This window comes from Aplidium turbinatum, chromosome 1 (genome assembly GCF_918807975.1).
Source record: "Aplidium turbinatum chromosome 1, kaAplTurb1.1, whole genome shotgun sequence".
Classification (NCBI taxonomy): Eukaryota; Metazoa; Chordata; class Ascidiacea; order Aplousobranchia; family Polyclinidae; genus Aplidium; species Aplidium turbinatum.
In genome coordinates this window covers 43,561,322-43,586,284 of record NC_137472.1, presented here as the reverse complement: position 1 = coordinate 43,586,284, position 24,963 = coordinate 43,561,322, and the positions used below count along the sequence as shown (strand labels likewise).

The 24,963-nt window shown below is 38.0% G+C and overlaps 1 protein-coding gene across 1 annotated transcript in view; it reads right to left on the bottom strand.

Moving 5' to 3' along the window:
- Window positions 1-2,738: 2,738 nt before the first annotated feature.
- Window positions 2,739-24,963, bottom strand: part of LOC145780451 (protein kinase C alpha type-like) — a 32,121-nt gene continuing 9,896 nt past the window's right edge. The window contains exons 3-17 of the mRNA XM_082592083.1: window positions 17,998-18,080; window positions 16,458-16,569; window positions 15,877-16,005; window positions 13,750-13,915; window positions 13,063-13,169; window positions 12,325-12,443; window positions 11,692-11,841; window positions 11,157-11,330; window positions 10,844-10,935; window positions 10,603-10,665; window positions 9,914-10,052; window positions 9,473-9,553; window positions 9,221-9,328; window positions 7,336-7,470; window positions 2,739-6,531 (exon numbers count right to left, since the gene is read on the bottom strand). Of these exons, the coding sequence (XP_082448209.1) occupies window positions 6,361-6,531; window positions 7,336-7,470; window positions 9,221-9,328; window positions 9,473-9,553; window positions 9,914-10,052; window positions 10,603-10,665; window positions 10,844-10,935; window positions 11,157-11,330; window positions 11,692-11,841; window positions 12,325-12,443; window positions 13,063-13,169; window positions 13,750-13,915; window positions 15,877-16,005; window positions 16,458-16,569; window positions 17,998-18,080 (1,829 nt within the window). The 3' untranslated portion in view covers window positions 2,739-6,360. The remainder of the gene's footprint in view (window positions 6,532-7,335; window positions 7,471-9,220; window positions 9,329-9,472; window positions 9,554-9,913; window positions 10,053-10,602; window positions 10,666-10,843; window positions 10,936-11,156; window positions 11,331-11,691; window positions 11,842-12,324; window positions 12,444-13,062; window positions 13,170-13,749; window positions 13,916-15,876; window positions 16,006-16,457; window positions 16,570-17,997; window positions 18,081-24,963) is intronic.

Below are 24,963 nucleotides of genomic sequence, written 5' to 3'. Positions count from 1 at the left end.
GTTTGTCTTTTTATATATAGTCTACATTGCCAAAGTCTTGATTCATAAAACTGAAACCATCAAATTGTCTTTGATCGATGTTCATGATGATTAGTCTGTTGCAAGGAGACATCTTCATCTTTTCATCGGTGTAGGCGTGGTTGAAGTTTGTTGGTTTGCGAAGATCTTTTGACTAAAAAGAGATCAAATCAAGGGGTGCATGCAATAGCAGGCCATGTTACAAATGACAGCATTTATACCGTTATGAAAACGACCAAACGAATAAAATCGTTAGTGTCCCGAAAAACTTTCAGGTGATTCACATCGCAGTGGAATCTTCTAAAAATTATTTGATTTGATCTTTATCCTCGGGCTAGAATTTATTATTTGAAGGGCTTAATCCTGGTAATTTGCACAACCTACTTGCAGAGGCTTTGAACCACTGACGCAGTATTACAGTGTTGTTGTCGGGGAACTATTCCATCCACTCGATGCCGCTGAATGGAGAGCAGTTCTGAAATGCGTTGCTCAAGCGCACACCCCGAGAGCTAAAACAGCGGCGCTTGATCTTGAGCGTAACCACTGAGTTATCGGAGTGGACAAAACAATACAAATTATCCTGTTAGCCACTAGAACTGTCATAAAAAGGCAAATGACATTCATCGGGCACGTCTATTTTAAGCACGGAATTGAGCACTCGGTAATGATGGGGTGGCTTCCTGGTCAGAGGCATCAGGGGCGTCCACGTTTAGAAATGTTTAATATGGACAAAGCCGAATGAGTCTATACAACCGTACTGTTCAGACATTAAGTTTTCATGAATTTTATTTTTAAAAATCTGTTGCAGCGCGTTCTATACCTTCCCAGCTAAAGATGATCACTGATCAATATACTGCATGTAGAAAGAACGGCTTTTGATTAGAGGAAGATAAAAAGACAACCGACAAGAAAGCTGACCCAAATGTTGGAGCTAACCATCACAATGGAATAAGGCAAACCAGCAATCCGGTTTGTTCGAATACTCGGATTTTTTGTAGCGGAGGAGTGACCACCTCCATGCCCTCTGCACCCTTATCTCCTACGGCTATGCCTTTAAGGGAGAGACAAGATCTAGATTCTGGAACCACCATATTGCGTTATTTTGGTTGATGACGTACGTCATATCAGAACTGAAAGGAAAGCAAGAAAATGGTGACAAATGGTATTTGAAAAACCTCCGTCTTGCCCAGCGGTTCTCAAACAGTGGGCCACAGACCTTTAAAAAATTGCTAAATTTATTTAAAAAATAAGTTTCATCTGTGCAACTATAGTTAATTTTACAATCGTGTTTTTGTTTAGTAGTTCTGATTGTAGTAACAAACTAACAATAAATGATGCTGCTGTTATTTGCTACAAAGTGGTAATTTTTATTCTAATCATTATTGAAATAAAAGTTTTGACAGCGTGGTGCTATGATCGCCTTCTATTGAATCACATACCGACGTTGATTTTAAGGAAGGGTACGATAACCATGTGGTTCTCATAGGGAACCAATGAGGAATTTGTCACCTGAAGGAAAGATCGTTTTGGGAGGAATGCAAACGAAATGAAAACTTATTTAAATTAATCTATTAACACGCCTAAGTTAATGTGTAGTTTAGTTTAAATATAGTTTAAATTTGCCTATAAATATTTTACGCAGCCAGTTAATATTTACGCAGTATTCTACCAGTTAGTTTTGGCAGTTAGTCTTGGTCAGTATCTTAGGCTACTGCAGATTCATTTATTTATTTATTTAGTGACAGTTTTTAGGTTTTGCTTTCTTATGTTTGCTTTTTAGGCACTAAAGATGCTCTAAAGTTAGAGCGAAATGCATATGCCAATAGGGCTCTGCTGATTTTCCATGTATTTTGTAATAAAGAATGACTAAGTTAATGTATTTATGAAAGAGCACATACGTTTAGGTCAACGTTGAGTTTTTATAAGACTTTATGACGTAATCGGCTACTTTGTGATTACAATAAAGCTATAACTGAAAGCGGCAGCCTACTTGAACTTCTGTAGATCCGTTTTCATTTTTGTTGAGGAACAATTGACAATAGTTGAGGCTTTCAAAGGAGGTATACAGCATAAACGTTTAGAACCACTGTATATTGATACAAGTTGGCCAATAATGTGTAGGAGAGGGTTTCCCAAACTTTTTTGGGCCACGGACCACTATTTGTAAATGTTTTTGGGTCACGGACCACTAATTTTTCGTCAACAACTTTTTAACTGCAACGAAGGTGCAACGAGTAAGATTTACGATACTGGATGGATAGCAAAAGCTTTTGAAATCATTTAAGTTGTAAAGAACTGCGGCAATTATCTTTGACAGGGTATGTAGCCTACTGTACAACGTAGATGTGCGACTTTTTAATTTCTTGTCATATTGCCACGGACTACCTGTGCAGTCATCGCGGACCACCAATGGTCCGCGGACCACAGATTGGGAAACCCTGGTTTAGGAGAAAGTATCTCACTAATGCTAAGTTGAATAAACAAACTGTTTTGAAATGTTCTGCTGTTTTTGCTTTGAAACCTATTTTGTCGTTTTCTCCTTGCATAAAAAGCACATGGGTCACAGAAATTTTGTACAACGAAAATAAGCGACGAAAGAAAAAAGGTTGAGAACCACCGGTCTAGCTACTTAATTCATCCTGAGTGGAGATGAACAGAGTGTTGAACTAATAATCTCTGCAAAGACGATTATTTACAGAAATTTTACATCGACACAAACGTAAACAACTCAACGTTTTTAATATACAAAGAAAATGTTATGTGAAGATACAATCGATGTGCAATGCACGCATTCAAACCACAAAGAAAAAAGTGTGTACTGCAAATTTTGTAGACGATGATTAGCTATAGAGAATTAATGCATTCCTAAATATAAGATTATATAAAACAAACAAACAAGTATAACCGTGTACTGAGATGGTCTAATATACGGGTGAATCAATGCATCAGTACCAATACAAGAGCATGCGACAAGCCCATTAATATCAATAAAAAAAAATTACTAACATTCATACAATAATTTATTCACGATGATTTTTCTTCTCGTCAGCTTTTTATTTCATTGTCATTAGAATTGGTGGAATTTCTATTTTGTGATTGAGAGAGAGGCGATCTTGATTGTAACAAAAGTCAAAGTTTGGGGCTAAACGAATAATTCATGCAATTCAATCGCTTTCACATGGCATTGGGCTTTGCTTACGATGCAATATCTAATTGCAGTAATAACTGCGTTTAACATCATGCATGAGATGTAGCTAGAAAATATGGCAGATACACTAAAACCGTAATTTCCAGACGTCAAACGCTATTACTATCTGTATAAAAACATTTCATTAACACAATTTTGGAAAGAGCTAGCTTTATCTCGTCAAGCATTAATTTTGTTAAATGGCCATGATTTTTAGGTCTTCATGTCCAGTCTAGTGGTTGAAGCACTCGACTCAAGATCACGCGGCGCTGGTTCAGCTCTCGGGGTGTGCGCTTGAGCAATGCATTTCAGGACTGCTCTCCATTCAGCGGCACACAGTGGAAGGAGTAATTCTCCGGCAACAACAACCGGAAATTTCACTCTGTCAATCTCGGTAACGGCCCTGCGTTAAAAGCCTCTACAGTCTACATGTATGCAAAACTACCAGGAATAATCTAACAAGGCTTTGCCAGTCCGAGAATAAAGATTCAAAAACCAACTAAACCAAACAAATTCGTAAAATTCAAGCAGAGAATAAGCTAAACAAACACCATCCCGTCTACGGAGCAATACAAAAATACTTTTAGATGAATGTAGTGTAAGAGTGAGTAAAAAGCTGCAAAATTGTGTTTTCATATAAATACTTAGAGATACAATTTTAACATCGTTTCTACGTCTAGCAACATTGAAAAGATACAAAAATTGTTGTTGTTTATTCGGTTTTTGATTCTAGTCTCAGGTGAAGTAAAACAAAATCACTTCGAACCATAATAGCGTGGGACCAAAATTCCAGTAGGCAGTGCAAGGAAAGCATAGAGAAGAAACAGAAGTGGTCTCCCAAAGCACAGAGACGCAAGTGCTTGTTGGTAACAAAGTTTAGCTGAAATCAGGTGAAATAAGGCACGGGGATCACCCTAATCTCTTTCATGGAATGGTCAAACTTTAAAGATGAAATATCGCAAAACAATCTCAGCTGAAAATGTTGTGTTTACGTAAGACATTTGTCATTAAAAGTAAATTTACAGGTGAATACGAGCCAATTGCAAAGCTAGCAGCGTTTAGAAAGGTGCCCTCATGTCAGATGCGTAAATACAGTACTTGAAGATGTTTCACTAAAAGCTGAAAAACTATGATACTGCAGTACTGAAAAATTGAAGTGGTGTAAGTCTTTAATTAATATCAACATGTACTACTTTACATTGCATGATTGGATGTCTTGGATTTACTTTCAATGTTATATTGATATGGTTAGTAAAATGCAAGACTTAGTGCTCTCTGTGCTATCAAGTGTAGAGGTGATTTGCAATAACCTTTCGTTAATTGAGCTTTCGAAACAGATTCTTACAAATTGGAGAAAATGGCTGAAAAGTGCTGTCAGAAGTGTCTCAAAACGTACTAATCGTGCATTTTCGTAATCGCTAAGACGGCAGTAAATAAATTACTCTTGTGCATGTAAAAATTTTAACAGAACACAAATTGCACGAAATTAAATGCTTATGACCTATAAATCTCAAATTACAAACTATCTACGATGTGATGAAATTGCGTGGTTTAAGGTAACTTGGAAATACTTTACTTGCGTGACTTGTTATCACCTGATGACGTCATTTCCAGTATTATATCGGTCACGCATGATGTTCATGACCCACAAAAAACTAGAAACTTTATACAGAAATCTCATTCAAGTGTTTGCAATCTCAAACGCAAAGCTCTACTTCTACAACACCCATCTTTCCCACACACAACACTGGAAGTCTGGAACAGCATTAAAGGTGTTTGTTTCATTTCAAAAATAGAAGTTTCATGAAAAATGAATGTCAACTAATCACGACTAAAATGCCAAATGCTGACTGAATGACAACTGTTGAAAACAGAAAGAATAAAAACAACCTGACTAACCGTAGATCATCGATTGGTGATTGAACGTTTGCAGTTTCGTGTCGAAATAAATGCGTATAAAAAAATGGAAGTTAGTTTTTATTACGTCAAGGAGATGAAACAATCTTTTTAACTTGCAACAGAATCAAGTTTATGTTGTTCTGCTTGGATATAGAATGATTTACCCAGATATGCTAGAGTCAATGGCAAGCTTTTGTTCTTTCTCGGCGATTTACAAAAAGTTATAGCACAGTTGCCAATTGTTGCATGGAGTAAAAATAAAAGTCGAAAATTACACGGGGACATGGACAATTGGACATACCAGACAGCAAAATCCGCCATTTTGACATTGAATCAATGTAAAAATGACAGAGGTATAACCTAACAATATCGCTCATTGCTTGCAGTATCCGTGGTGACACACGCAGCAGGGAAGTAAGTTTTCCAGTCCTCCATTTTTTACATTGATTTAACCTCTAAAGACGTTGAATCAATATGATTAAGGAGCGACTTTCCTGATTCCGTCCATTTCCCCAACAACATTTTGAAGCGAAGCACACAAAACTTAAATATTTCTTCTACTAGAACTTCACACTTTCATTCTTTACACAATATCTTATCATCATTGCAGCTATAACAGGTTAATGTAAGCTCCTGCTGCCAGACGAAGGATGTGAAGAAAATTTGAGGAGTGCAATTTTAAAAGCGCCAGTCACAAAACGTCAGTTTCGGAAAACAGTTTCAAAAACTCAGAATGCTCCTGAAATCATTTATATCTGACAGCAGTGAAAAATTGGCTTGGGTACTTTGCTTTCTTCGGAGCTGAAATTTAGCTCATGAAAGTTTTAGTTTCGCTGGAAACTTTTAATTGACTAAAATGTGACTTGGGCATTTTAAAGCTGCCTAGTCAGCAAACGTTGCGTTTTCCCACGTTTAGCGAAAACATTGTAAAAAGACAACTTCTACTGACTGCTGAAAATTGAATGAAGCTGTTCAACAGACATATAGTTAAATAACATGATGCGTTCTACTGGTGCAAATTAGGCTGAACTATCGCAAGATGTGTAAAGGGACCAGTAGAATGCGTCATGTTATTTTACTGACTGGGTACACTCTTTCTATCGTGATAGCGTCGGCTGTCTCAAAGGGAACCCGTTTGATATTATTTGAAACTGCACGATTTTTACTAAATTAAAAAAAAAATCACGCAATATCACCACCAAACATTAGCTTGACTACAAACTGTGACGTCACTAATGAGTTTAACAAAGCGACGTTCACTTCGTTGTTAGACTTGCTTTGGTGACCGGGACAAAATCTGTGTTGCTGTAAGAGAAGCCATCGAAATCTGCCTGGTCTATGTTTTTCAGGAAGGCCGAGTCAATCGGCGTCAGATTAGGCTTTCCACGGGTGAAATACTTGTCGAAATTCTCCGTGATGTTCTTCGTCTGTCCGATTTCGTGAATTCAAGTCATCAAGGAAACATGGCGACGAGGTAGCAAAGCCACAACGAAAGCCCGGAAAACGGGAATCAATCAATCGTGATTCGTGTGACGCAATGGTGACGTGGCAAAGCGCCGAAGAGAGTCAATCACGTGATCCGCGTCATAAGGGATGCAAACAACACACAACAGCACGAAGGAAAAACATGAAAAATAAAAAAAATCAAATTCAAAATAATAAAAAGGTACGATTTTTCAATTCAAAACTGAATATTTAAGGCAGATTCAGCACAAAACTTGTGCAAAAATTTGATTGAAATGATCACTAAAAGCTGCAATTGAAAATACATTTCAGAGATCCTGTATAATTTTAACAACAGAATATAACTTCAATTATTATTGTCATTGATTGCCAAGATGCCAAGACGAGATCATGAGAGATTCACAGCATCGATTCTACTACCAACAAAAATATTGCTTAGCATGCTGTTGATCTAATTTGAAGTAATTTTGGGATGCTCAATCGAAAGATGGTAATATTTCTCCCAAAGCACGTTCTTTCACTGTCTTTACCTCCGATTTTCTAGCCAGAGTGCGATTAATTCGTATATATCAATACCATAACGTCGGTACGTATTTAATTACATGTTTAAGCATTTATTGCAAAACCAGTACTTTTATGATTGAATCCAACAGGACTAAAAAATGGCATTATCATCAATGTAAAAAACGGCCGATTTGCCGTCTGGGTTACCAGCTGGGTGAAACTGTGCCCAGTGAAAAAAAGATAATCTTGTGAAAGGTACGTACGATCTTGGGCTTGAAGGGAGGTTGAATCTCTCTAGCGGCAAGCTTGTCCCAGTTGAGCATCCGGAAGAAGGCGTGATCTTTTATCTCGCGTTGATCCTTAATGCCCAACCTCTTGCTTGGATGCTTTTGCAGAAGCTGTGATGAGATAGGAAAAAAGATGAAACGTTTTGAACAATTTTTACCTAAGATTACCTAAACAATCTGTATGGTGTATACCACACTACTAATAATCACAAAAAACGCAGCAGAAAGTCATCTACAGCCACCTTACCTCGGTTCTAACATAAGTAAAGAAGTGGCAGATTTTGTTAAAAAGTTTTGATTTTGAAAGCCTCAAATCGAAAAAGCAGTAATTCTATTCCCAAGCAGAACAAACAAATTTAAAGACATCGAACCTTAACTTGCATTTCAGATAAAACAAAACTTTAAATTTAAGGCATGAAGATGAATAATTTATAACACAGAGGCACAAAATTAAACAAGGACTTTAACAGTTGTTTGAACATGCACCAAGCATCGGCGGAAAACTGTTGTGCAACGAGCCAAACAAAGAAATGTCAAGGTAAAATTGCTCGAGTGAAGTGTAAACATTTGTAAGAGATACAGTTCGGGTATCAATAATTGACGAAGCACGAAGGTTTCACATGAAAATCTCGGACGCTCGTTATCATAAACATTTGTTTTTTTTTATTTACAGTTTTCCTTGGTATCGCCCTATAGCTATGCAGGTGTATTTGCTGGAAAGCAGAATTTCAAACATCCGAGCACCACCTTCTTGTTGCCTAATTCAGTTTAAAACTGACGAAAATCACGCTTTGTAAGACTGAAGTTGATTCATGCCAGTTCTGCAACCTTAACACTGGAGTATACGTTTTAAATACTCGATCTCTAACCCCCCGTTGTCTTGAAGTTAATTAAATTATAATCACTTTTGATTTGACTGCTCTCCGGTCAGCCAAAGAATCATTTGCATGCTCAACACATTCTACTGCACGTGCTAACGCCAAAGACGACCCGCGCTCAAGAGTTGAAACATAGACGGTTCATACATCAATGCGATTAAACCAAAAATAAAGTCAAAGTTGATTTTGCTTGCAATTGCTTCCACTCTACGTGTGGCGCCCGTGAGAATAAATGATTTCAATGGCGTGACCCAATGATCGGTGAGATTGAGCAAGTCATCAGACAAATAAAAATTCGTGATGTAGTTAATTACATTTTGAGAGCAGAAATACAATAGAAAATATTGAAAACATTGGGCATGTATGTCCATTATGACATACTGGTCAGGGGTAACAGGGGCGTCCAATTCAAAAAACTTTTTAAAAATTTAGAAGCATGGATTAATAAGCACTTGGTAAATTTAAATTATTGTATTTATTAAATTAAAATATTAAATTGGTTTAATTAAATTTAGTGTGAACATTAGACGATCGATGAAGATGATGATGAATAAAGGTGCCATCACCATCACCATACTTATAACAGTAACACCAACAGTATTGAAACCAGAGGATCTCGTGTGCGATCATGTCGCTTTTGAAACATTTATCAAGTTATTTCTGCTTAAACATTACCCACGCTTTGTCACAAAGCAATTTGTCCACAAGATTTGGCTAGAAAAATTTCCGTACAAGACAACACAAAGCAACACACCAAGTTAGTCGTCAGCCGAACACTGAAGCGTGTACTGAAGGATAGAATTTACTTTAGCAAATCAAAACAGTGAAAATTCATTTCTTCAAACTTTTAGGACTGAAAAGGTAACACAATTCCTTACAACTGAATATACTTTGATAGAAGTACCTAGCCTCAATCATTTAAGGCATTCCTACAACGCTTTTTTGATTGAGATCTGGTCTTTTTTCTGGCAAAAACAACTTACTCCTTTGCAGAGGGCGACGGCTTCTTTGGACATAGATCTCGGATAGGAAACACAGTTTTCCATAATAGCTTGGAACAACTCATCCTCATCTTCTCCGTCAAATGGTGGCTGAAAGTGAACGAAAAAAATCAACTCCATCGTTTTGGAAATAGAATTAAACTTTTCTTTTTTATGCACTAATCAACGCCAATACACGTGTGTTCTTTTTTCTACTTGTCTTTACACTTGTTGCTATTTAAATCGTAAACAAACCTGGCCTGCTAGCATTTCAAACAGCAGCACTCCATAAGCCCACCAATCCACAGACTTCCCGTATGGTTCGTACACAATAATCTGGATGGAAGAGAAAGCAAATGCTTTACCCAGACGGCAAAGTGACGGGTTTTGCTATGTGGGTAGCAACAGAGTTGACACTTCATAAAGAAACTCTTCAGTCTAACGTGTGCACGGAGACAACACTCAACGAAAGTAACTCTAAGCTGCATTCCAAAGCAACAAACTGCCTTGGCGTACGGAAGCAGTATCGAGATTGAATAGAGTAGATTTCGATACATGAACCAGAGCAACTAAAACACCCAGGTATGACCAAAAAAATACGTTTCATCATCATACAACTTGGTGTGTAGCTTTAATTTACTCCGTAGTTTGGACAGAAACTAACACGGAGATGGTAAAATTACACAGGGCATCTACCTCGGGTGCGATGTAGTCCGGTGTGCCACAGAACGTGGTGGTCGTATTTCCGTCTCTTATGTTTTCTTTGCACATGCCGAAGTCGGCGATCTTTATGTGGCCACTAGCATCAAGCATGATGTTGTCCAACTTCAAGTCTCTGGCAATCGTAAAAAAGACGAATGTACTGTCTTATAACACAAACGACGGTCGTTCAAAAACCATTTGACTGAAAGCTACGATAACATCTTTCCTTTAAAAGTGTCTTATTCAATTTGTGATTTAACCAAAATGAGAAAAGAGAAAGAGACGTTTGCAACACTATGCACGTTTGGTTCAATCAAACAGTAGGGACCCCGTTTCATAATATAATGAAATTAATGTTTTGTTGCTTGTTCATTCTCAATTGGCGGCTTCGTAAACATTGTGGTTGTAGCACGTTAGAATCTTATGACAACAAAATGAAAGTAACGACAATGAAAAAAGAAACTAATTAAAAGTGACTTTGCGTCCTACGCAGAATTACCTGGGCCAACAAAACACGGAAGCAAACTAAAAGAGCAAGATTCCCCTGTGCATTGAACAAGCGAAATTCGATAAAATACAATAGCGGGAGATTAGGGTAACTTTGTTATGCAATAATGATATTACATACTGAGCATTGAAGTAAGCCACCCAAAAGTAAATTAACACTTGCTCTACTAACCCACCTGTAGACGATGCCTCGATCGTGGAGATAAAACAAGCCAAGAGCTATTTCTGCCGCATAGAATCTGAACACGGAACATAAAGAAAGTAGTTGAAATATTGCGCACAAAATATTCGTACCAAAACTTTTTCTCTGAGAATTAACCACTAATCACTGCAAAGCGGTTTCGAAAGATTTCTTCAGTAACAGACCACAGGATAGGCGCTAATGTTGAAACAGTTAATTTGTTGAAGTTAACTCACACAGCCTGTGGCTCCTTGAACTTTCCAGCTTGCTGGATGTGGAACATCAGGTCGCCCCCGTTGACGTATTCCATGACAAAGTACAGACGATCCTGATCGAGACTTAAGTTAAGAAAATGTGATCAAACAACGTCAAAGTCAATTTCAATTACAGCAAGCAACACGTGTAGCCATTCAGGTCGATTAAACATCACACAATGCAAAATCAATATAGTTTTCAGAAAAACAAAGCGGGTGCTGCTGTATTCACATAGCCGTTTTAGATGTTTGAAAATGTCGAGAAACGGAGAAACATTCAGATTTAAAGACATACATTGGTTTGAAAGCTGGAATGAAGCTGGGTAAGAAAAGGAGGCTTTTCTGGAAGGGCGAGGACCCTCTTCTCGATCATCGTGCATTCTATGTCATCGTCTTGTACTATAATGTCTTTCTTCAAAACCTTGATAGCGTAAATTTCGTCGGTACCTTTGCGCTCGGCTAGCAGCACCTTTGACCCAAAGGAACAGTAAATTTATTGAGATATTTATATATAAATATGGCATTCTAACATCTTTACAAGAAGTGACTAAATTAGTGGTCATGTATAAAGGTAATAACAATGTCACCAGCGCTTTCACAATATACTGTAGAAGTTCATTAAGAACAGTACCTGCAGACAGGCATCTGTTTCGACCTTCTGGTCTTTACCAGAAACCTAACTATTAAACATTTTATCGCAGAATGTGTGTCAACGAGATACACCGTCATATTTAATACCAGAAAGTTCCCACAGCCCATCTTATCTAACGCTGGTTGGGAAACTGAACGAACACACGAAGGAAAAATTAACGTCTAAAGTGATATACTACCTTGCCAAAGCTTCCCCGACCAAGCACATGGAGGAAGGTAAAGTCGTTTGGCTTCATGTGCTTCATCGGTTTCGACTTGCTCTCCTGAGAACTTTTCACGTTGTTCTTTCGTTCCTCCTCTTTCTTCTTTTCAGCTTCAATTCTCTGTTTCTGCGCGACAGAAATCGAAGTGTTTAAAATAATAAACTGCAAGGATAATAGGACATATGTTCATCTCAGATACCGAGATGGATAAACATCCGGCCCCGCAAATGAACCAACAAGATCAAGCAACAACCGTTTAATTCTGTGAAAAGTTGAGCAACGCACTTGAAGAACACCTCTCCGTTCAGTAAAACTTAATTTGTAGACGGTGAAATTTACAGGTAACAATATTGCAAATGCAAACGAAAACTTTGTCTTGTCAACTTGGGTGACCGGACCTGCGTTCACTCAGTCGCTGAATAAAGACTTCCACAACCAATCAATTGTGTCGTCTGAAAGTGTAATAATCACAACGACAATTTTAAATTGCCATATTTCAAAAACATGAAACATGTTTAAAGAGTCGAAGCACAGAAAATTCGAAGGCCGCAAAGTATCCGGAAATAAAAACTAGGGCGATAAACTGGGGTGCGTTTCAAAAAAGCGTACTTCTAGCTTCTCAGAGAGCGCAGCCATGTCGGCATCCACGATGATTGGGACATTGTAATATTCCCCTTCCTGTTGACTGAGCAACTTGAACCATCCTTTGACAGGGCTTTGCATCAGTTCTGCAAAAGTATCACAGTCAACGTTATGAGTCGACTCAAAATATGAATGACAAATCCGCTGCGAGTGCGAACAGACAAGAGACTTTAAAGTTTCAAAATAAACCATTGCAGAAAGTGAAAACCCTAAGGTCTAAATCACTAAGGTTTTCTACGATTTTTGGACAATTCTGGCAAACCATTTAAAAACTTTCGTTTTAACATTGTTCGGATTCCCTCTCGTCTCTGACTCAGTACTCTAGGTGTAGAAAAATCAGTTTGAGAATTTACAGCGAGTTTATGACGTTCTGCCAATGTCGTACCAGAGCAAACCATATAGCTGTGGAAGAGAGAACGAACACTCAAGAAACCCTTCAAAAAACGTATTTACTCAGTTGCTAAAAAGTGAATAGAAATTTAAATACACACAAGCTGTGGTAACAAAAAACAACTAGTAGCTGGATTATTAATAAATCGAATGCTCACAATTTTATTTTCAAAATAGGGTTAAGATTGAAATCACTCCAAGAAGCCGAATTTCAAACATGAAAAGTTTCACAAAGCTACGACACTTCAAGCAACCAAAACTTTTTGTGGTGGAAGGTTTGGGAACCAGACGAACGCAATGAATGCTTGCACTTGCCTGAGATACCAAAAGACAAAGAGCCCATGAAATCATTCGCACTCGTACGATCCCAATCCCAAACCTCAACTAACAGGCGTCTGTCCTTATCGGTGGACTTCAGAGGGCTGAAACAACATGAAATGTAAATCCATTGTACGGCTAAAGAGTGCGCTTTTATAAACGCAACATTTTGCCACAATACAATAAACAATTGCGTTTTGTGTGATTAGGAATTGGCAGTGCCAGAGTCATTTATAGAAGAACTAAGTGAAACCACAAATTTTCACCTGGAAAAAGTCGATTTTTTACGGGTAGCCTATATGTTTCACGAACAAGACATTGTTCTTAACGAGATTTTGTGACCAAGACACTTTTGAATCTACATTCTTCAATAGTTGAAGTAGTCGTTTTTAAACTCAGGTCTTTAACTTATAATAAGGTTTTCAGTTTTGTAGTAACCCGTAAATAAACAAAATATCAACAAAATATTATTAAACAAATACGAAAAAACAGTTTGAATAAAATTGATAATAAAGTTTAATATTTAACCTAAAAGCAGAAAGAAATTAAAAATTTAATAAAAACACATTAATTAGTTAATATTTTCAAACCAGTAAAATCTAAGTGTCACACAAACTCACGCCCGAACCAAAACACCAACCGCTTTAGTTCCGACGTCTATTCCCGGAACATTATTAAACTCACATCACTAATGTTTCGCTCCATGTAGGGTTCAAATTTTTTTCAATGATTGTTGTCTTCCTCTTCGAATTGCCGGTGTCGTTTTTTTGATGAGGAATCAATTTGATTTTGACATAAGGGTCCGACAAGCCGTTCGGATCCATTGGCACAAGATTTTTTCCTTGATTAACTGTGTGATACAATGTAAGTAAACATATGTTTAACATATAACAACATGAGTTTCAAAACAAGTTCTAAGTGTCGATTCCGCTGAACCTGAAAATGGTTTCACAATTATCGCTAGCTAGACGACTTTAACCACGTTCTTTCAACTAAGACGACGACAGAAAACTCCTTTAATCCTCCTCCTATTTGGTTTTGCTTCGAAGCAGGAATACGCGAACTAATAACCTCGGCCGCAGAACAACTCCAAAAATATTGCTAGCTAGAAAGGAACGGCGGATGCAATGAAGTAAGAGATTAGAAGTAAGTTCACAGTTACGCAATTAACACTGATCGAATTTTGTCAAATTTTGAAAGATTTTCGTCGGCAGTCGGTACACATTTTTATCTCCTTTTTCTAACTATAAGGTTACTTCAAACATGATTTTGCAAAATCGTGGCAAACGCGAAATCAAGTTAAGTGCGTAGCACAAGTGCATTTACCCAAGGGTTGAAAAATTTCAACCAACGCTGCAACTGTGGCAGGCTCATTCAGCACTTTAACTCGCTCGAAGCTAAGCTATTTTAAACATTGGCCCAATCACAAAAATTTTTACCTGGCGTCGGTAAAAAGGAATTATTAAAAAAACTCAACTTTGTACGTTTTAACTAAAACAGTAAAAAAGGATTGAAGTGGCAGATGCAGTGCAAACACGCCTGAAAACCACACAAAAGCAACAAATTAGTCAAACGTGAAAAAAGATAATTTAGGAGTGCGTCGAAATAATTGAGGCAATTATCTTTGACCTCTGGGGAAATTAGGAAGAAACTGACGGTTTTCCCTCAGCTGATTATATCGAACAACAGAACTGGCGCAAAAAATATAAATTGAAGTAAAAAACACAAGAACTGATCCTTATTGGCAAAATGACGTGCAAGTTGTTGTAATTTGAGAAGGCAACTCACATAAAAAAAAATAACTTAAAACCCAGCAACTAAAATACATTGCGCTTTGGTGGCAGCCACACGTCAAAGCCAAGAGGATGGAAATAACCGAATAAATCAAACAAGATTTTTCAACCTCAACACAGTTTGAAAATCAAAGTTAACCTGCCCTAAAATATGCAGTTATTTAATGTAGATAAAACGTCACGCAAAAGATGTTGAAACTTTACTAAAGTGCTATCAATATAACGTTGGAAGGAACAAACTGCATTTGCCCAAAAAGCGATGGTGGACCAATATGATGGAACAAACATATTCGTAATGAATTCAGACTACGCATAGAACGCTGCGTATTGAAAAATAGTTGCTTCAAAAAAGATTCTAAGACTAAATCAATCTTGCTTATTACCATCATCACCGGGACGTATCAAGATGTTAGAGCTTGACACGTGCTGTTTTGTTTTACTCTTTCGGTTGGTAGCGAATGTACAGTACATTTACACAGTAATCAATAGCCGAAACACATCTACCTGGTGCTGGACATTCGCCAGCTACACATGCTCTGGGGAAAACCATAGAAAGCGAGTCATGCGGCATGAGATAGTCAAAGGCTTGATTGATATTGTGCTACATCATGACGGAGACACGCTGAGATTAATATCCACAAAGCAGTAATTTGTCAGGTAATGGTGCTTTTCGCACAATTGCGTTCGTTTCAAAGCCACTATATACATTCGATTGGTTTTGCGTGCAAGGTTGAATGAAAAGTAGATTCAATTCACCAAACCAATGTAACAATCAGAAAAACAAACAGCGGGCCTTTTTAAAAATCCGGTAATTGTTATTTCGCAACAACGCATGAACAAAGCTAGTTTTTATTTAAAGGACTTGATTTGATTTGAAACTTCTAAATAAAATAATCATACGCAGCCTTGGAGACAGTCGTTTTGTTGCGAAGTTAACCTAAGCAAAATTCGTCCTTTCTACAGCTGGGAAACTCAATACACAGCACAACCAACTCTAATTCTAAAAATCATATGTTACCAACAACTGTCATTTTCCCCCCAGATACTTCCACAGAGATGTGAATCCTCCCTCGTTTTTCAGTGTGATCGCGGCCGCACAGCAATGGAACGTTTGGAATGCATTTTTTGTGGAAGTTCAAGTTACAACCTGCAGGTGTATGACGAGTAAGGTAACATTAATTAAAGGTTAAATTGAAGCACCACTAACATACCCGCGTATAGGTCGCTATTTCAGTTAAAATAATAATTTAATAAAAAATGACGGCTGATCACAAAGAAACACCCAGTAAGAAGCACGTGTGCCATATTGGTTGAAAGAAAGTGACAGGAGCCGACCAATCCCTGCTTCAGGGAGGATAACGTACGGGTAGCGTCGTAAAACTAGTTGACCAGAACGTCTTCGGACATCATTCCACCCATTCGGCCACATTGCACGGTTGGTCGCACAGCAGGCTGTCGATCATTTACTTCAATACAGAGTAACAAAACCGCTGTTTCAATAGGTTAACATGCTGTTTGAATTTTACAAGAATAAAATCGTTAGCACATTTGACTATCATGGGTACGGCAGAACTAGCAAAAATTAAAGACGCCACTTACAAGTGCACTTCATGCCTTGTTTCATCAACCCGTAGAGCAGTGAGCCGCAGTGGTCACAGAAAGTAGGAGAAGTGTAACTGGCCACTTTGAACTTGTGTTGATTCTTTTCATTCTACAAACAAAAGCAGCTATTTGATTCATCGAAGCAAACGTCATACACGTTACTGGTAAATTACGCTAAGATGCACAGTATGTCAACAATAAGAATGAATAACAAAGAGAGGGAAAATACAAATACGCTTCCTGGGTGGCCGACTACCTTTGGGTTACAATGCAATACAGCTATACAACAAGAATGTTTCTTCGCTTTGATGGTTCAGCCCAGGTGTCCCAGCTTAGATTTACCAGCACACACGACAATTGGAGCAAAAAACAATGGTTTGCGCCACCGGATGCGGTGAGATATTGGCTATCGCACCAACAGGCTTCCGTGTTCTTTTTCTCACTTGCAACATTGCATTCCACACAATCGCTATTTTCAAGATCTTCATATCGTGTCATTGCAGGAGCTGGGTCTAAGTGACTTCTTATATGACAGCAAAGGCAACTTATTTGCACAAATGTGGCCAAAAAGAGGTATAATAATATTTTGGCAAATTTTTATCGCCACGACATGCGAATATCAATCAACCAAGGAGCTGCCTTTATAATCCTTTCGGATGCCAGCAAAACTAGTGCTTTTCATAATTTATCAGATCATACTCTTTTTCTCGAATTCGTTTACACTAATTGTTTGCACCCACAAATTGTTCAATTTTCATGCCCACAAACCAAACTGGTACTTGACCAAAAGATAATGCACACTGTGGTTAGAGTGACAATATGCGGAACTAATTCAAAAGCGCTGTTGCAAGATTAGGGTTTGAAATACTTTCGGCTATGTTGCCAAGCTAATAAACTTAACCTTTTGGCCACTTGAAAGCTCTTTAAGCCTAAAAAATTAGTGTTCTTTACTGATTCATTGTACAAGATCTATCGCCGGGACAGAACTGTCTTCTTCAACTACCGTACCCCTTCTATTCGCAGATGTTAACGTAGACATGCAAAGCCAATAGCCATCAAAATATACCGACATCAACAATCGTTTATCATTTTTATTACAAACTGCAATGATGATTCTCAGCGAGATCGACGAGTAAAAACCAGCTTGTTTCTCCAGTGTGGAAGAAAGGTAATGCTTCATTGCTTCATCACGTAAAGTGCAACGTGCTGAAAGAAGTGCTTGAAATTTTGCAAATTCCATATGAAACCAGAATACATTTTTATGTTTTACAAGATTTATTGTAACGTACGTCTTGGAAAAGGATGCACGTAGTTCAGTAGCTACTTGACCTTCCTCTATGAACGCCAGTGAAGCAGAAACTACGTGAACGTCGTTACAAGGGAAAGTTTTTCTCTTGAAAAGTATAAAAATTTAAAACTTTCTGTGAGCCACTTGAAACTCGGAAGTGGACAGTTGGTGATCTACCTGGACCACGTAAGAAATTACAAGGTATGACATCACGAAATGGAATGCTTACACACATACAAACCGACTTACCCCGGAAAGACTCTTATCATCCAAACCTGGACATTCAAAGGAAACGTATTCATGACATCTCTTATGAACGACGAATCTGCAAACTACAAATATTGTAGAGTTAAGATTTTACGTCGTAGTTAAATACCGTGTAGGGCAGCGCAGAGCAACAGATACAAATAAATTAAGCGCCGTTGGGGCTCAAGTTGTCAACCTCCACGTGGTGAGCCCTGGATTCGACTGATGACAACAAACCGACAAGTAGCAAAGCAAAGCGCCGTGTATGCAAATGCAATTGGAACGTCTTTTAGGAGCAGACAGTTAGGTGACAGGTGTCTGCCAAATAGGTGCGCACACTGTGGCGTCAGGACATTTAGGTGCGGCGCCCGGTCATTCAGGTGCTATTCAATGGTTATAATTCAGATTATATCAGCTTGACAGGTAAGGCAATGCTTATCACACAAAATGTTATATTGAACAAAAAAATATATAGTTTTGTTTATGCGCGTGTCCAGCATTTATTTGTTGTTTGTTCAGGTTAGGGTCAGAGAAAGCTTTATCAATAAATTATTCAAGTTTCCGAACATGACTAAGTTCACTTCTAGTCAAGTCAAATAATAACTACGCTAAACATCAGTAAAAAACACACCGTATATTCAAGCGGGTGGTAAGCTTGAGTGAAAAGTAATTTAGTTTTCCCTCAAAAACGCCGAGTAGGTTTTAAAAACAATAAAACTTAGCATACCTTAACGCCGGTGGAAAATTTAGTAACTTTCATACCAGCTAGCCATTAGCAACAAAGCAGAATTGCGAAACAGTACCGATTAAACAAAGTCGCACCATTATGCTTGCAACTTGTAGCCAGGGTACATGTTCTGTGGAGATGCGTGTATAATCAAAAGTAGTAGAGCGTTGTCTTACACCTACTCCCCACACGACCTAAGTGGGTTCTTGGCTGTACTTGCATGATCAGGCACTGACCATGACACTTGCATAGTCAAGTGAATTTCACTTTGAAACACAGCGGGGAGAACTGTCGCATAATCAAGCATTTCTGATCAATGATTCTAATTGATAAATGAATATGTAATTTGAGCACCTAAATGACCGGGCGCCACACTTAAATATCCTGACGCCATAGTGTGCGCACCTATTTGGCAGGGACCTAACTGTCTGCACTTAAAAGTCGTGGACCCCTAACGCAGAGGGGTTTTCTCATTCCCAAGATCGCGACGTTGGAAATAAGAAACCAATACACTAACCAACCGATATGCATCGCTAACAGAGATGCAATGCCGACTTGCTGTGAGTGTCATTGTTTACCTAACTAGATTGCCGGCCGCGTGGTCAAGAGTTGACAGCTAAAAGACCGACAATTCAAAGATTATTGGTAATTGCAACGGCATGCTTGAAAGTGAACAGAAATATTCCTTTCGTCGCCATGTCTCCCAAATCTTACCACAAGAATAAGCCTAAGCATATTTATGTTCTTACCATTGCAAAATAACAACTGAAATATACATATGATGTTCATCAATGCACGATCTCTTTTCTGAATTGATTTCATTACATTTTAACCTGCCACAATTGCGCTGGTAAATATTACTTCTCCGACAAACCAGCATTGTAACACTAATATCAAGTGTTGGAAAAGTTTTTTCTTAAAGCTTGCCAGAAACAAGAAAAGCAAGAAATGCCAATGAAGCATCCACTTAGTTTTGGCATAAAAGAAATTCAAACGCTACATCCTAGCCAAAACCAAATAAAGGGCTAACACAAAAAATTAAGCAGACCTTATCCAGTAGCTAATGCCAACATACATTATTGATGAGAGCCCATAGAAATAGTCTATAATGTATTTATAGACTTCGATCCGATCCAAAGGCGCATTAGCCAATTGCGAATGAAAATAATGGAGTCAAGAATTGAGAGTATTCAAGTTGAAATATCTTCAGTACTTTCGACAAAAATCAAAATTTAATTTTGCGTGCAGCACATCTCAACAATAAAGTAAAAAGTCGATGTAGATATTGCAGTTATGGGCATATAGTAAATGTACCACGACAAAACACAGAAACTACATCATTAGAGTATCGCGTCTACACGGGACGACTAAAATATCCAACTTAGTTTTGTTTCTATTGGTCCAAAATTTTGATCAATATTCAAAATATCCCCTTTCAATTTATTTTTATTTTGATCAAGCACGTTAGGGTATAAGACAAAAAATAAATGAAATTATTTAAAGTGACATAAACGACAATTATCAAAAATAGTGGTTCGCATGTTATGACTGATAGACAGATAGACTGTCTGAGTGTCTGCTCTTGGTTGGACTTCGCTTCAGCATTTCTGAGCATTTATTACTTTGAAAAACGTCCTTGCGGTGAAATATCCGTCAGTCATGAAGTAGAGCACCTAATTGTCTTTTACGAGCAATGAGCATGCTTATTACGTCATGCACTACAACGTGATAGAAATTCTACTAGTTTCTTTTTGGCATTTGCGAAAGGCAACACTGGCGAGTTAAATCAAGATTTTTTGATTTTTTTTATGTTATTAGTAGGACACTCTCTACAATTTGTACAAAAACTACATGAACTATTGTATATGGGTTATGCAAAAGCGAAGTTACGTAGAAAAGGAGTTTGAAAACAGCACGCTGGGCGTGTTGACGCGCCAGCAATGACCTTTTGCATGTGCACACTGTACAACAATGATCCATATTGCTAAATGTATGTCATGTTTTTCCTACATTCGAAGGTAGCAGTTCATGACAAACTGTGATAGACTAGTCACAAAGGAACTGAATAAGTCTCAGGGTGCTTGCAAACACCAACAACCACATACAAGCTACAGCACTATGGACATTGTATCATCATACAAGCAATTGGAACGTATAAAACTATAACGCTTTGCAGTTTAAGGATTTTTGCGACGTGGCCAGGTCCCCAAATCCACTATTTGCCCAAAAGTAACAAGTAGATTTACAAAGTTTAATATCACAAAATTTAAGTTCTTAGACATGAAACGTTTATGCATGGATCGTTTCAGTTCTACATGAGCGACGCTCGGTTGCTCTGAAAAATGAAAGGGGATTTTAGCCAGCAAATGAGTCCTTTGTTACGTCGTTTCAACGTCTGTAGACGTTGCAACTATAGAAAGAGAACTAATTTACTAGCTGGGATACCGTTGCCTCTGTCACGAAGTTGACCAACTAAATTTACACATGACAATGTTAACAATCCTAACTTTTAGGAGCTCTTCAGTGGTTTACTGTATTACTAATGTCGATTTAATAGCGTGTACCTGTAATAATCGACAGTGGCGGCTCGTCATAAGGGACTGCGGGACTGCAGCCCCCCCAACATTTTTGTGCATTTGTGAATTATATTACATATAGATAGTGTTGCCATGTTTTTTTTTATTTATTTCGCTTGAAGAATTAAAAAAACTCTTAATATTAATTTTTTTTTTGCAATAAAAAAAAAGTTGTGTTACAAAAATTAATTGGCAACTCTGGGTCTGCAAATTCTGCAGGTCCGGTGTTTCTTGTTCTTTTTTTTATGACGTAGGTTTTTCAGAAAAAAGTTTTCTAGCGTCACTGAACGAGCGCTGTAGGGACTGCAAATAGAACAGACCCCGGTCAGGGATTCCAACTTTGGTTCTCGTAAATCTTTAGGGTAAGCGTGTGGAAGCTATCGGTGATTAGGTGAAGGGGTCGTAGGTTACTTTACTTGATCTGTGTTTTGAGAAGTCACTGAGACAGACTAGTTTTGATGTGAAGTAAAGCCAATTACTGTAATTATTGATGCTCTTTAACAATTCGTCCTTTTGTGATGATGACGTCATGATACGTCACACAAGTTGGAATGGACTATTATAAAGGAGGAAGTACGGGGTGGAAATGCACTAAAAAACACCTGAAGGAAATTGTCTCCCATTTATTCATTTGTTGTTCAATTTCAACAAATTTGCTATCGTTGGAAAGCACAAGCATAGATCTAACCAACTAACTTAATACCAAGTTCCAAAATAATACTAGCTCCATCTGGTGACCACCTAAACTTGACCAAATTCAAGCCATTATCAAAAGTATACTTTAAATGATAAAAACATTAAACGACAGCCAATTAAAAGAACATGTTACTGTGTTACTAACCCTAACTCAGTGCATTTATAACTCAGTCCGGTACAAGTTTATAATTATTTATATTAGGTTAGCCTACTGGTTGATGCAGCCCCCCCATGTTTTAAGACCACGAGCCGCCACTGATAATCGACATGCGGTAAGCTATTTACGTTCAGTGTCCTACGTTTTACCAATGTTCAAAATACAACATGCTCTCAAGCAACGCAGAAACCAGTACTGTATTTCAAGCCATCAGGTCAATTGACAACTTGGCATGGAAACGTAAGAAAAAGCGTTTGTTAGCAAGTCACTTCAATGGTGGAAAGGTGTACAGCTAAACAAGCCAGCAAGATTGTATTTTGTTGGCTAGATAGTTTATTTTTGTTGTCGAGTGCATTATTTTAGACCGGAATGGCCCGTTTCGGTGAGTCCGATTCGGTGAGTCCGATCCCTTAACGGGGGATTTTTTCATTTTTTTTTAATTATCGGGTACCGTAGCCAAATTATCATTGCCGTTTTAGGGTTAGGGGTTTGGGATTAGGGGTTAGAGGTTAGGAACTCACCGAATCGGACTCACCGAATCAGACTCACCGAATAGTAGCAGACCCATTTTAGACTGTATTATTCCTGTCGCTTTGCTTCAGAAAAGAATGTACATGTTTAAAAATTATGTAAGTTGCAAAATACTGGTTTCCAGCAGTCCAAGAATTTCAAAGTATTTTGGACATCAGCTACCGACAAAAATAATCACAGCAAATTAAATAAACTTAATTTCTGCGAAGTGTGTATGTTGTACGTAAAAAGCGTCGATGATGACAGACTTCAAGGAATTCAGATAAAATTAGAGCAGCGTAAAGCGCTTCGGCTGACGCGTCTGTAAATAAACTTATGCAAAGCACGCAGTGCTACGCACGTTTAAAACAAGCTATGTTGACGAAATAACATCGCTATTGATTTTCCAGATCTGATAGAACACAAAACGGAGACGACACACCTATTGAAGAAGCACATAGGTCATTCAATCAGAACTTTTATTCCACAAATAGAATACAAGAGTGAACATAATCTTTTTTTGACGTTTATGACGCAAGGGAAACCTACCGAGTTGAACGAATATAACTTTTGCGTGAAACGTCAGCTTCTGATTTTTAGATCCTGCGTTGCGCTTTACGCTACACGTGAACATTTCGATGCAAAACTGACGTTGGTGCGTGGGTTGTGGCATAGCAAGTGTCTGATGATTTATGTCGTTTTAAAAAAAATGTATACACAATACACACTTGTCTTAAGACGTTGAATCATTGAAAAAAGGACTGATTTTACTTGCTGGGATATGAACACCGAGAAGTCGACTGCAAAGTGCGATTTTCATCTTGAAGAACAAGTTGTTTCAAGAAATGCAGTAGCTCGCAAATGGTAGCAAGTTTGCTGAACGGGATCGAAAATGCGATGATACAGAAATACGAGTCGATAATAATCCACTTACAATATGGGCATTTACATCATACTTCTATTATTTTTCTTCACGAATATGTCAAAACGCATCGATTTACAAATGCCTGTAAAAAGCTTTTAAAATTATGGCTGAGAAATCCAAAGTGTTTACAGTTACCACAACCACTGAATGCATTTTTACCGATGCGTTGCTTTGAGTGCACAACTGTACATCTTAATGTGCATGAAAATAGCATTGCAAGATTAGCTTGCAACACAATAAAAAGTCGTTCCAGTTCAGCATTGATCATTGAACACGACTTTAACGACCAGAAAGAACGCAAAAAATGGAAAAATTAAATGTGTGAGACAGACACTGAAAATTAAGAACAAGTACCAATCAACTTCGCTAAAGCAAAGCTCACGATTTACAACAAACAACTTGGTTTAATGCTTGCGATGGAATAATGTAAAAATGGTCAGTTATTGACCTTCGATGAAGAAATGAAGATAAATGATGTTCAACCGACCTCATCTTTTACTTAGACAAGCTGGCAACAGGTTTCATTTGTGCTAGATGTAGCGTTGAAATGATGTAAAAAGAGAAACTTTTGCAAGCTGGGAAGAGAATGTCAATCAAGACGAAGCATATCACACTAAAAAGATTATTTCGTTTTCATTGCATTAAAGATCAAATAACTGACAAGACGTGGAATGAGATAGCGGAGGAAGTTGTGATGGGATTACTTAAAAATTCTCGGCAAGGGACGATGCATGAGGAAAGCAAGAAAGATATTGAATTAAAATCTGCTTCGCTAAAAGCATACTTTTAACCAACTTAACAAACAGTGATCAATGGCCAGATGGTGACTTTGATTTTCGCTAATAAAAGCACTCCAAGCCAAATATTCGGTTCTTTTTGCATTGTTGCAAAGACTGCAGACGTTAAATCAATGCAAAAAAGAGATATTGCTGGTTGGCTTGTGAATGTGGATCATGAAGTAAGACAATGTTATTTATATTGGAGCAGGGGTCACCAAACTTTTTTCTCTGAGGGCCGGATTGCTGCGAGATTAACAGCTGCGGGCCGGATGCAAATTGCGAAAAGATATACAACTATTTAGAATCTCTATTGACTTGAATTGAGCACAATAAATAACAAAGTCAGTGGTGGAATAGCAAAGTTGTGATAAAAATCGAAAGATTGCTGAAAAATTTATCCCCTGCTGTGATGCACTACAGGGCATCGTGCTCTTGAAAAAACATTACATCTTTCCAAATTTGGCCTAGGCTGTCCCCATTTGTGGTGGCCTAATGATGAACAGCAACATCAGTCCTTTACAAAAAGTTCGGTCACTTTTTTTCCCAGTTGTAGTGCAACTGTTATTTCCGCAGCACGTGGCGGGCCGGATAAAATCAGT